The 12,874-nt window shown below is 37.7% G+C and overlaps 1 protein-coding gene across 6 annotated transcripts in view; it reads left to right on the plus strand.

Moving 5' to 3' along the window:
- LOC126458060 (tubulin monoglutamylase TTLL4-like) overlaps window positions 1-12,874 on the plus strand; it is a 255,365-nt gene that overhangs the window by 154,323 nt on the left and 88,168 nt on the right. For all 6 annotated transcript variants that reach the window (XR_007585569.1, XM_050094857.1, XM_050094861.1 and 3 more), the window contains exons 13-14: window positions 5,719-5,982; window positions 6,101-6,186. Coding sequence is in view for 5 of the 6 variants with exons in the window: in XM_050094857.1 (XP_049950814.1) it covers window positions 5,719-5,982; window positions 6,101-6,186 (350 nt within the window). In the remaining variant the exon portion in view is untranslated. The remainder of the gene's footprint in view (window positions 1-5,718; window positions 5,983-6,100; window positions 6,187-12,874) is intronic.

The following is a 12,874-nucleotide window of genomic DNA, read 5'->3' on the forward strand; positions in this document are numbered from 1 at the left end:
GTTGGTAGGACATGTTTTGAGGCATCAAGGGATCGCAAATTTAGCATTGGGGGGCAGCGTAGAGGGTAAAAATCGTAGAGGGAGACCAAGAGATCAATACACTAAGCAGATTCAGAAGGATGTGGGTTGCAGTAGGTACTGGGAGATGAAGAAGCTTGCACAGGATAGATTAGCATGGAGAGCTGCATCAAACCAGTCTCAGGACTGAAGACGACAACAACAACAACAACAACAACAACAACAACAAGCGTAACAAAGGCTACGCTTTTGATAATGGAGCAGGATAAAACAACAGGAAGAGCCTACATGGACCACGATTCATCTAACTCCTCTTATCATTGGCTTATTACCACTACTGCTTGGAGTGTCATCTGTCCAGCATTTACTAACAGCTTCCCCACTGTGAACCCACATTTCATAGTGTCATATTATGGAATGAGTGTCTTCGTCCACAATTTTCTGCAATAAAATGCTTCATGTTGTAACAGTATGCACATTTCCTAGCAGGACTTTACTTACGTCTAGCATTTTGTAATGAAAACCCATACTTTTCAGAACAGTTTTTAGTGACTATTTCCCACCTCTGAAATGTTTACATTCTTTTAACCCTTAAGCAAGTGCGCCATTTCTCATAACGAGCAGACACACGGTGTAATTTATAATCGTGTAAAGAATACTTGTCTTTTGTTACCAAGGTAAACATGTATGAGCAGAATCACAGTTTAATCTTAGTTTAATTAAACAGCAATAAAATAAACTTTTATTACTGAGCTAAAGCACTTCTTAATCAAACAGTAATAAAATAAACTTTCGTTACATCAATATGTCGTCGCATGCTAGTTTGCAGTTTGGCTCATTTTCTTGCACAGATTGTAAATTTTTTTGTCGCCTAGCTTGCTGATATTTTATAGTACTGCTGCTCACTTGGGTGCATGACAACATAACTTATCGCTGTGTTAGCTGAAGCAGTAATGAAGGAATAGGAATGGTCTCACAGTTGTAAAACAACAGTGGAATGGTACAAGTGTTATTTGTTGTTGGTGCACTTTATACATAGGTGCATCCACTTGAGGGTTAATGACACTAGTAACTTTGCTACAGTAAGATACTTTTGCGTTCAATAGTAAGTATAAATGTGACTGCAAACTGCATTAGTCTAGAAAGAATAAAAGTTGGCAACAGAGTGAGATTGCTTTTTCTCCTTTCCAGGGGTCACTAAAAGTATATTACCTGATCCTGACGGCTCGGAATAGTTACGGCTCATGTGTACCTCTTTTAACTTTCCCTTGCTTGCTACTGTTCTTCTACTAATTCCAGGAATTTGTTATGTTTGTTCTGCAACTTTATTGGTAGCAGTGGTGGCTGTCCATGAGTACTTATGTATTGTTTCTCATGCTCATAAAAATCAAGAGTTCCCGTAGTAGTGCCAGTGCCTGGCACACCTCGCTGCAAAGGAATGTCACTGGTGAATGAAGTATCTTCAGTGGCATTTTTCGCAAATATCAAAACTTTCTAAACACTGCAAAACAAAGTACAGCACAATGAAAGGACGTGGTAAAAACATTAACAACACACATTGTTTATGTTCACACAAAATAGTCTGCAGTGCCAAAGCTTTGACATCCCAATTGGCAGTTATTACTGCACTGTGGTTGGTTTATGCCCCACACCTAGTGCCTCACACCTCTCCTCCTCCACTTTTAAACTATTATGTTGCCAACATGAAAGTGCAATATTTTAGATGTCTGGAATGATTTTAGATGTCTGGAATGATTTGTGTGAAATGGCCCTCACCTTTTGAGTGCTGCAGGTTCACTGCAAAATAATATCCCAACCTTGATGTTCAATCCCAAGTTGGACCTTTCATGCACTGTTGACATTACATGGGACAGTATCCAAGACTGGAATGATTTGTGTGAAATGGCCCTCACCTTTTGAGTGCTGCAGGTTCACTGCAAAATAATATACCAACCTTGATGTTCAATCCCAAGTTGGACCTTTCATGCACTGTTGACATTACATGGGACAGTATCCACATGTCACTTCGCTGAAGCCTTTTCTGTCCATTAGTTCCTCACATGGACCATTGTTTTAATAGCTTTCCATGTAAAAGTTGAAATTTTAGCGCATATAAAAACTAATCATTTCCCCCTTTTCACACTTGATCTTGGACATTGATACAGATTGCTTTCACTTGCTGTCATATTCCATTTTAGTTGTCCACTCTCTTGGGGTGCTGCAATTTCTACGGATATTAGTTTACTTTAATATAGTATTCAAATAATTGTTTGTTTGTTTAGTAATTATTTTGAATGAGTGTTTGGAGGGCTAGGAAGTTTGAAACACTTGGGAGCAACTGACAGGAAAATGGATAAAGAAATGTGCCCTATGTCTCCAAGCTTCTGTAGCTAACACATAACATGCTCTGTTGAAAATATGTCTCTCATTGTTACACAAAATATCCACATTTCTGCTCTCTGTGACAATTGGTATTGTGAAATATGACATGGTGGAATTACTATTATCTTACCAGAATTACTGTCACACTTTGTGGATATTACTCATGAAGGAAGCCTTGTGGTCATTACAACACATCAGGTATTTGCTCTGGCATCTCTGTATTATGTGCCATTGCTTGTTAGTAAAGTAAACTACTATTACTCAATGCAGCACTGCAGGTTATTGATACATTTCTTGGGCTATCGTATTGACAACATTAATTATCACAGAACAACCAGTAACAACCTCAACATCTTTTGAACCCAGTTTTGCATGTAGATGTTTGTCACTGGTTTGGACAATTAATAGACAAAGTAATTCCTCATCCACTGTTGGCAAATTGCTACAAAGAGAATGAGCAAGATTAATTTTTATTGTAACTCTCACATTTTCTTCTCATTCTATTCATGGCTTGAATGTGACCAGAGATAGCTGTCATGTGCGTGAGGTGTGCCTGCTTGTGTGTGTGTGTGTGTGTGTGTGTGTGTGTGTGTGTGTGTGTGTTCTTGAAGTAGGCTTTGGCTGAATGCTCAGGGGTGCAACAGTCTTTTTTGTTGTGTCTGTGTGCTACTCAGTGTGTCATATTCAGTCAGTAGCAATCTATCCTTTTCATAGTGTTGTCATTATTTCAACCTGGACTTTCCATTGTTAGTTAGTTTCATGTTAGATGGATCATTTGCACAATAAATTGAAATGATGGGGAATGAGTTATTTTACATTTACATCACGCATTTGTAAACATAGTTACAGGCTAGCCATTTATAAGTTTTTTTTTTTTTTTTTTTAAATATACAAAAATACAAAGTTAGTTAATTCCTACCCACTACCTTTTACACATTGAAATAATAGAAATTCTTCTACTGAATAGGAGGAGCTGTCAAGGAGAAACTTTTTCAGTTTCATAACTACTTTTCAGTTTGTTTTCAAATTTTACTTTGTTGTCTATCAGAACTTTTCCATCACTGGCTAAGAGATTAAAAATTTTGGTAGCAGCATTGTGGACACCCTTTTGCACTAAAGATATTATTAACGTAGAGTAATGAATGTCATTTTTTCTTCTGATGTTGTAATTGTATACATCATTGTTCCTCTTTAACTATAGTGGACTATTTTCAAGTAGCTTCATGGGGGAATAAATACAGTAGTCAAATTACCTAACCCCTTAAACCTACGTCCAAAAGGCAATCATTGGTGAGCACTAAATGTTATTCTTATGGAAATGAAGTCCCATGCTTCTTGACAGAACGTAGGGGAACGATACGGGAGACCCACATCGCCGTACTAGCCAAGGTCCTAATGGAGATGTTTTGACATTGCCTTCCTCCGACCGTAATGGCGATGGATGATAATAATGATGATGAAGACAACACAACAACAATCGGTCAACTTGGGTTAGTTGAAAATCCCTGACCCCGCCGGGAATTGAACCCGGGACCCTCTGCTCAGGAAGCGAGAACACTACCGTGATACCACGAGCGACGGACATGTTATTCTTACAGCATGTTTTTGAGCAATGAAGACTTTCATTCTTAAACATGAGCTAACCAGAATATTATTCCATATGACATTATTCAGTGAAAATATTCAAAAATGTCAACTTACCGATTTCTCTCCCCCAAGAATTTCAATGATTCTAAGAAGAAATGTGACTGAACTGAGCTGTCTTAAGAGTTCCTAAATGTGCTTTTTGGTTTAAATTCTCAAAAATGTGGACACACACAAATCTTAGTTTCAACCCAATTTATTATTTCTTCACTGTGTGTTAAACTTAGCATTGTTGTAGTACCTCTGGATGCACAAAATGAATGTGTGGTGTCTGTTTGAAATTGGAAGTGAAACCATTCTCAGAGAACTAAGTCAGTGTTACTTTTAAGAACACATTTTTGTTATTTCTTCTATTGCTGTGCGTATCCTAGGATTGATTAGAATACTAACATCATCCACAAAAAGAGCTAATCCTCTTAATTTACATGTATCACTTTTCTTACAGAATGTTTTAACAATGGTAGATTTCAATCTCCCTGGAAAAATTATGTGGGAATCTCCCTGGAAAAATTATGTGGGAACAAATCTTTAGTACTTCATTGGAAACACCATAAAATACATAGGAGCATTTATTTTTTAGAAAATATGCAATTTTCTTAATTTCAGAAGGAGAATAAATTCATATGATTGAATTTTACGGGAGTTGTTCTTTCAATACACTGCTGTGATTTTTCTCTTGAAATGTTGTGAGAGTACAAAAAGGATATTTAATATAATAAAGAACTAAAGGCAAAAAGAGTGGTTTGATACATTTCTTTTGAGTATTATTTATAAAAGATAGACCACAACAAGCACTTCACAAATTTAACCAGGCTCATGAAACAAATAATGCATAAATCTTTATATTAAAAATGAGTTCAGAGCCATTTTAAGAAAAACTGACACACACAAGTAAAGCATTGTCACCATGTGAATGATATGGTCAGTTTGTTCAGTGGATGTTGCGTGTGTTATCAGTTGTGATTGTAATAGTAAATGAAAATAAGAATTTTAACTTTGTTCAGCCACCAGAACAGTTAGACATTTCTTCTGAGGAATAATAATAATAATAATAATGGAGGTATAATGAAATTTAGTCACCCTCCCTTCCTCGGACCCTCTCATCTCGTGAGAGTGAAAACATGGTGCTCAGCATTTTTTCATGGCCATATGACATATTGCATACTCCTTTGGGGTAGTTCCACTGGGGCAAAAAGGTTTTTATGTGGCAAAAAAGGCTATCAGGTGTGTAATGGCTATTTTGTATCTTGTAAGCCACTTTTCAGGAAACTGTATCTTGAAGTAAAACTGTTTAGTGACTGCCACCACAAGCATACTCTCATCTCTTCAGAGATGTTCTACAAAATTGACAGGAATTTGTTGATTGTGCAAAAGACGATATAAAATTTTAACTTATACTTGTATGTCTGTATGCAAATCTGTGTGATGTAACTGTTTTGTTAGTATGTGGACCATTATGTATTATTTAATTTGTAAACACTATTAACATCGATAGCATGCAAAATGCTTGATGATGAAATAAATGGCTCTGAGCACTATGGGACTTAACAGATGAAATAAATAAATAAACTAAATATATCGGAGACAATGAGCTCTATTATCTGCTTTGGATGTGATTGAGTTACCTTTTTGTATATATTATTGATATACACTATTCTGGTATTTGTGTTGTAGGTAAATATTTCACCATCACTGCATTCATCATCTCCACTTGATCTGGCTGTAAAGGGTCCAATGGTGTGTGATCTCATGAACATGGCAGGTTATCAGATACCCAACAAGTTACATTCTTCACTGCAGGAAGAATTACTAAATCGTTTTGGACTGAAAGGTCGAGTTACGAATCTTTGTTTTGATAAACGTCTGTATACAACAGTATTATCAAAGGAGGAACGTGCAAAACACAACCATCACCTGCAAAACAGCACACGCCAAGAGGTATGTAGATCAGCATCTGCTGTTTCATTGAATGTGGAAATAAATATAAGAGCCAGTAATTCAGGTGATGCTGATATGTTTGGGCATATATCCATTTTTTCTTTCTCTTTGTCATCAGTACCTAGAAGACATTTTACAAGATTTGACTCCTGATGATGTGAGACACCTTATTCAATCTGAGGATGAACTTACCCAGGCTGGCAGGTACGTATGTGTTGTTGAAATTGGACCCGTACAGTTTTTACTTACAGTTACCTGATTCTACTTTCCATAGGTTATATGCACATTTTATGTTGATACAACAAAGTGTATATGTATATATTTAAAGATTAAAGACAGCAGTGTACTACATATAATAAAAGTGAACACATTAGTCCTCAACTCTTCTCTTATTTAATAACAGAAGTAAATATCTTTGCCTTATATATTACACGTTATTAGTTGCCCTAAAATTTGTCTATAATATAGTGACCAAAAAATATTATATCAGTTTAGATTCAAGTTTGCTTGGCTGCTTGTTAGACTTTTGGTTAGACACTTTCGTAATAGGCCCATCATAAAAGATTTTTGTCATTCCATATTGAGAACCCAATAGCTGTGGTGGCAAGTAAAGGAGGGCATTTATTCAGTTTTTTTTATTGTTAGTGTATTCTTACACACATGCATTTGATTCTTCAGGAAGCAGCCAAAGTGAAAAGTTCATAAATAAGTAAAAGGTTCATACAGTGTAGGCACAGTTCTTTGTTTTTGTTTCATCACGTAAACAATACAGATTTAATCGTTTATATTTCTCTGGAAGTTTTGAATATTAATGGAGTAGTCGAGGAAAGTTTAATTTAGACTAAAACTAAAATTTGTTTGCCATGAGTGAGAAGAGTGTGACTCGCCGTAGGATTGTTAGTTCTGGGGTGTGGTGTGAGGGTTGTTCAGGTGTTTATCATGTGGGTGACTAGCGTTGTGGGAATAGGAACAGGAGGAAGAAGATTGCTGTCCATCAGGTGGAATTAGATAAGGCAAAACAAGATCAGGAAAGGTTAATGGGGAACGAGGGAAGAGAGATGTGGGAAGTGACAACAGAACAGGTTGTAGAAGAAATAGGAATAGGACTTTCTCAGACAGTGTTGATGCCAATGTGGAAAACAGGTTTGATCTGTTGTCACAGTTGGAAACTGATCAGCCACAAGTACGTGTAGGAGTAGGCAGGACACAACAAACTTTCAAAAAGTGTCTGGGAAGTAAATAGTCAGAAAAAAATAAGAACAAGAAGGAGAAGAAGAAGAAAGTTTTGTTGTTAGGTAGTTCACATGGTAGAGATGTTGGTGAACTGTTGTAGGAGAACTAGGGTTGGGTTACCAGGTCACAAGTTTTTTAACCTATGTGCAAGTCCAGGTCAGGTGATAGAGGATGTAGGTTCACTTTGCAGAGGCTTTACAAGAGAAGACACTGTGTTAATAGTGGGTGGGCTTGTATCTGTTATGAGGTGCCATAACTGGCTTTATTTAAGCTCTTCTGTTAGTAGAGTTAATTTAGAGGTGGAATGACTGCTTGGATCAGGTGTGGGGTCTCATATCGGTGTGGTTCCTGAGAAACAGAAAGTGTTCAGAGACAGGCTAAAAATGACATTCACATTGATAAAACAGGCAACCAGAAACCAAATTTTAATGTACACAATTCATGCAGACAGCCTCTGATTGAAACTGGAGATATTCAAAAACTGGCAGAAAAACTGGGTTCATCCAGTTGTAATTCAGCCAGTGCACAAAATCAGTTATCCTCATTGCATCAGAATATCCTATGTCTAAGGCGTAAGCATATTGTTGTTGTTGTTGTTGTTGTGGTCTTCAGTCCTGAGACTGTTCTGATGCAGCTCTCCATGCTAATCTATCCTGTGCAAGCACCTTTATCTCCCAGTACCTACTACAACCTACATCCTTCTGAATCTGCTTAGTGTATTCATCTCTTAGTCTCCCTCTACGATTTTTACCCTCCACGCTGCCCTCCAATGCTAAATTTGTGATCCCTTGATACCTCAGGACATGTCCTACCAACTGATCCCTTCTTTTAGTCAAGTTGTGCCACAAACTTCTCTTCTCCCCAATCCTATTCAATACCTCCTCATTAGTTATGTGATCTACCCATCTAATCTTCAGCATTCTTCTGTAGCACCACATTTCGAAAGCTTCTATTCTCTTCTTGTCCAAACTATTTATCGTCCATGTTTCACTTCCATACATGGCTACACTCCATACGAATACTTTCAGAAATGACTTCCTGACACTTAAATCTATACTCGATGTTAACAAATTTCTCTTCTTCAGAAACACTTTCCTTGCCATTGCCAGTGTACATTTTATATCCTCTCTACTTCGACCATCATCGGTTATTTTGCTCCCCAAATAGCAAAACTCCTTTACTACTTTAAGTGTCTAATTTCCTAATCTAATTCCTTCAGCATCACCCGACTTAATTAGACTACATTCCATTATCCTCGTTTTGCTTTTGTTGATGTTCACCTTATATCCTCTTTTCAAGACACTGTCCATTCCGTTCAACTGCTCTTCCAAGTCCTTTGCTGTCTCTGACAGAATTACAATGTCATCGGCGAACCTCAAAGTTTTTATTTCTTCTCCCTGGATTTTAATACCTACTTCGAACATTTCTTTTGTTTCCTTTACTGCTTGCTCAATTGGGAGAGGCTACAACCCTGTCTGACTCCCTTCCCAACTACTGCTTCCCTTTCATGTCCCTCGAGTCTTATAACTGCCATCTGGTTTCTGTACAAATTGTAAATAGCCTTTCGGTCCCTGTATTTGACCCCTGCCACCTTTAGAATTTGAAAGAGAGTATTCCAGTCAACATTGTCAAAAGCTTTCTCTAAGTCTACAAATGCTAGAAATGTAGGTTTGCCTTTCCTTAATCTTTCTTGTTAGATGAATCGTAGGGTCGTTGTTGCCTCACGTGTTCCAACATTTCTACGGAATCCAAACTGATCTTCCCTGAGGTCGGCTTCTACCAGTTTTTCCATTCATCTGTAAATAATTCGTGTTAGTATTTTGCAGCTGTGACTTAATAAACTGATAGTTCGGTAATTTTCACATCTGTCAACACCTGCTTTCTTTGGGATTGGAATTATTATATTCTTCTTGAAGTCTAAGGGTATTTCGCCTGTCTCGTACATCTTGCTCACCAGATGGTAGAGTTTTGTCAGGACTGGCTCTCCCAAGGCCGTCAGTAGTTCTAGTGGAATGTTGTCTACTCCCGGGGCCTTCTTTCGACTCAGGTCTTTCAGTGCTCTGTCAAACTCTTCACGCCGTATCGTATCTTCCTTTTCATCTTCATCTACATCCTCCTCCATTTCCACAATATTGTCCTCAAGTACATCGCCCTTGTATAGACCCTCTATATACTCCTTCCACCTTTCTGCTTTCCCCTCTTTGCTTTGAACTGGGTTTCCATCTGAGCTCTTGATATTCATACAAGTGGCTCTTTTTTCTCCAAAGGTCTCTTTAATTTTCCTGTAGGCTTTATCTACCTTACCCCTAGTGAGATAAGCCTCTACATCCTTAAATTTGTCCTCTAGCCATGCCTGCTTAGCCATTTTACACTTCCTGTCGATCTCATTTTTGAGACGTTTGTATTCCTTTTTGCCTGCTTCATTTACTGCATTTTTATTTTTTCTCCTTTCATCAATTAATTTCAATATTTCTTCTGTTACCCAAGGATTTCTACCAGCCCTCGTCTTTTTACCTACTTGATCCTCTGCTGCCTTCACTAATTCATCCCTCAGAGCTGCCCATTCTTCTCCTACTGTATTTCTTTCCCCCATTCCTGTCAGTTGTTCCCTTATGCTGTCCCTGAAACTCTGTACAACCTCTGGTTTAGTCAGTTTATCCAGGTCCCATCTCCTTAAATTCCCACCTTTTTGCAATTTCTTCAGTTTTAATCTACAGTTCATAACCAATTGATTGTGGTCAGAGTCCACATCTGCCACTGGAAATGTCCTACAATTTAAAACCTGGTCCCTAAATCTCTGTCTTACCATTATATAATCTATCTGATACCTTTTAGTATTTCCAGGATTCTTCCATGTATACAGCCTTCTTTTATGATTCTTGAACCAAGTGTTAGCTATGATTAAGTTATGCTCTGTGCAAAATTCTACCAGGTGGCTTCCTCTTTCATTTCTTAGCCCCAATCCATATTCACCTACTACGTTTCCTTCTCTCCCTTTTCCTACTACTGAATTCCAGTCACCTGTGACTATTAAATTTTTGTCACCCTTCACTATCTGAATAATTTCTTTTATTTCATCATACATTTCTTCAATTTCTTCGTCGTCTGCAGAGCTAGTTGGCATATAAACTTGTACTATTGTAGTAGGCATGGGCTTCGTGTCTATCTTGGCCACTATAATACGTTCACTATGATGTTTGTAGTAGCTTACCCGCACTCTATTTTTTTTATTCATTATTAAACCTACTCTTGCATTACCCCTATTTGATTTTGTATTTATAACCCTGTATTCACCTGACCAAAAGTCTTGTTGCTCCTGCCACCAAACTTCACTAATTCCCACTATATCTAACTTTAACCTATCCATTTCCCTTTTTAAATTTTCTAACCTACCTGCCCGATTAAGAGATCTGACATTCCACGCTCCATTCCGTAGAATGCCAGTTTTCTTTCTCCTGGTAACGACGTTTTCTTGAGTAGTCCCCGCCCGGAGATCCGAATGGGGGACTATTTTACCTCCGGAATATTTTACCCAAGAGGACGCCATCATCATTTAACCATACAGTAAAGCTGCATGCCCTCGGGGAAAATTACAGCTGTAGTTTCCCCTTGCTTTCAGCCATTTGCAGTACCACAACAGGAAGGCCGTTTTGGTTAGTGTTACAAGGCCTGATCAGTCAATCATCCTGACTGTTGCCCCTGCAACTACTGAAAAGGCTGCTGCCCCTCTTCAGGAACCACACGTTTGTCTGGCCTCTCAACAGATACCCCTCCGTTGTGGTTGCACCTACAGTACGGCTATCTGTATCGTTGAGGCACGCAAGCCACCCCACCAACGGCAAGGTCCATGGTTCATGGGGGGGCGTAAGCATAATGAATTGCTTATTTGTGTCGATACAATTTGCGACTATGAATATCATGTAACCATGGGTATAGATATGTTAAGTGTTACAGGATTGAAATTAGCTTCTTACTTCTATAGAGGACATTAGAAAAAAAGGAGGAGGTGCCACTTTTGTCAGAAACTGCTTTGATTTCAATAGTGTTAATGTTAATAAATTTTGCTCAGAGCAGCACTTGAAGCTGGTGCAACAGAGGTATTATTTCATAATAAGTCCTTTATAATAGTAAGTATATACAGAGCACCTTCGGGAAACTTTAACCTCTTCATAAAAAACCCAGAAGCTGTTCTGTCACACAGAAAAAAAAAAACTAGGAAGTAGTGGTTGCTAGTGATTTATTGAAAAGCTCTGTCGGTGAACAGTTATTGCAATTGGTAACCCTGTTGTTCAGTTTGACTCCTACTGTCAACTTTGCAACTATGGTATGTAAAGGCTCTGAGAGTGCTATTGACAATATCTTCGTTCACAAATGTGGGAAAAAGTCATATCACAAAACCAATAAAAAATTGGCTATCTGATCATGACGTGCAGCATCCTGTGTTAAATGTTGAAACTTGTCAGGTTAAAAATGTGTTAAATCTGAGTGCAGAAGTGTAATAAATCAGTCAAAAAATTGAGATTTTATGAGATTGCTCAAAGACATGAACTGAACTGGATAGATGTTTACAGTACTTCTGACTCAGATGGAAAATACAAAACATTCATTAATAAAGTTACGTCCTTTTTTGAAAACTGTTTTCCCCTAAAGGCAACTCAAATCGAACAGAAGTCTAAAAATAAACTACGGATTATACAAGGAATAAAGATATCATGTGGGACAAAAGGAGACTGTATCTACCATATAGGAACAGCTCTGATGATGTTAGTTAGGATTGTAATGCATTACAGAGAATACTGCAAAATTAAAGCATGTAATCCAGAAATCTAAATAGCTTTATTATAAGAAAAAGATAATTACATCAGGCAACAAAATAAAAACTGTATAAGATATAGTGAAGACAGAGACAGGTGGGACCAACAAAGGGAGAGGAACAGATAGTTCTACAAAGAAACGAGACATTAATGACAGCTTGGGGTCATAAGGTTCGGTTAACAAAGTAATGAAATACCTGAGACCAGTCTTTACAAATAATGTTAGTAAAAAAGAAATGACACTCATGTCTCCCAAAGAAGTAGCATCCATCAGAAAATCTTTCAAATCTAAGTATTCTAGTGGTTACGATGACATATCAACAAAGGTAACGAATAGTGCTCATGCAAGTTGCGTTCTGTCTTAAGTTATTTGTGTAATCAATCTCTTATCAGCAGAACATGTCCAGACTGGCTAAGATACTGAAGATAGCCTCTTTACAAGAAGGGGGATAAAGAGATACCATCAAATTATCGACCAATTTCACTTTTGCTGACTTTTTGAAAAATATTGGAAATTGTTCCATAATATTTGGAAAGGTTGTGTTCAAGCATCTTCTTAAGCATCTGACTGCAAATACTATATTGTCCAAGTCACAGTTTGGATTTCTGAAGTGTTCGGATATAGAGAAAGCTATTTACGTGTATAGTGAGAGTGTACTTAATTAATTAGATAACAAATTAGAGGCTATGGGCATTTTCTGTGGCCTGTCAAAAGTCTGATTGTGTGAATCACGGCATTCTCATAAGTAAAGTAAAATATACAGTGTCACCGACAGTGCTGCGAAATGGTTAGTGTGTTATCTAACAAACAGGAAACAAAATGTGTCGTTGTGATACCTGTGTGG

Source organism: Schistocerca serialis, chromosome 2, assembly GCF_023864345.2.
Source record: "Schistocerca serialis cubense isolate TAMUIC-IGC-003099 chromosome 2, iqSchSeri2.2, whole genome shotgun sequence".
Classification (NCBI taxonomy): Eukaryota; Metazoa; Arthropoda; class Insecta; order Orthoptera; family Acrididae; genus Schistocerca; species Schistocerca serialis.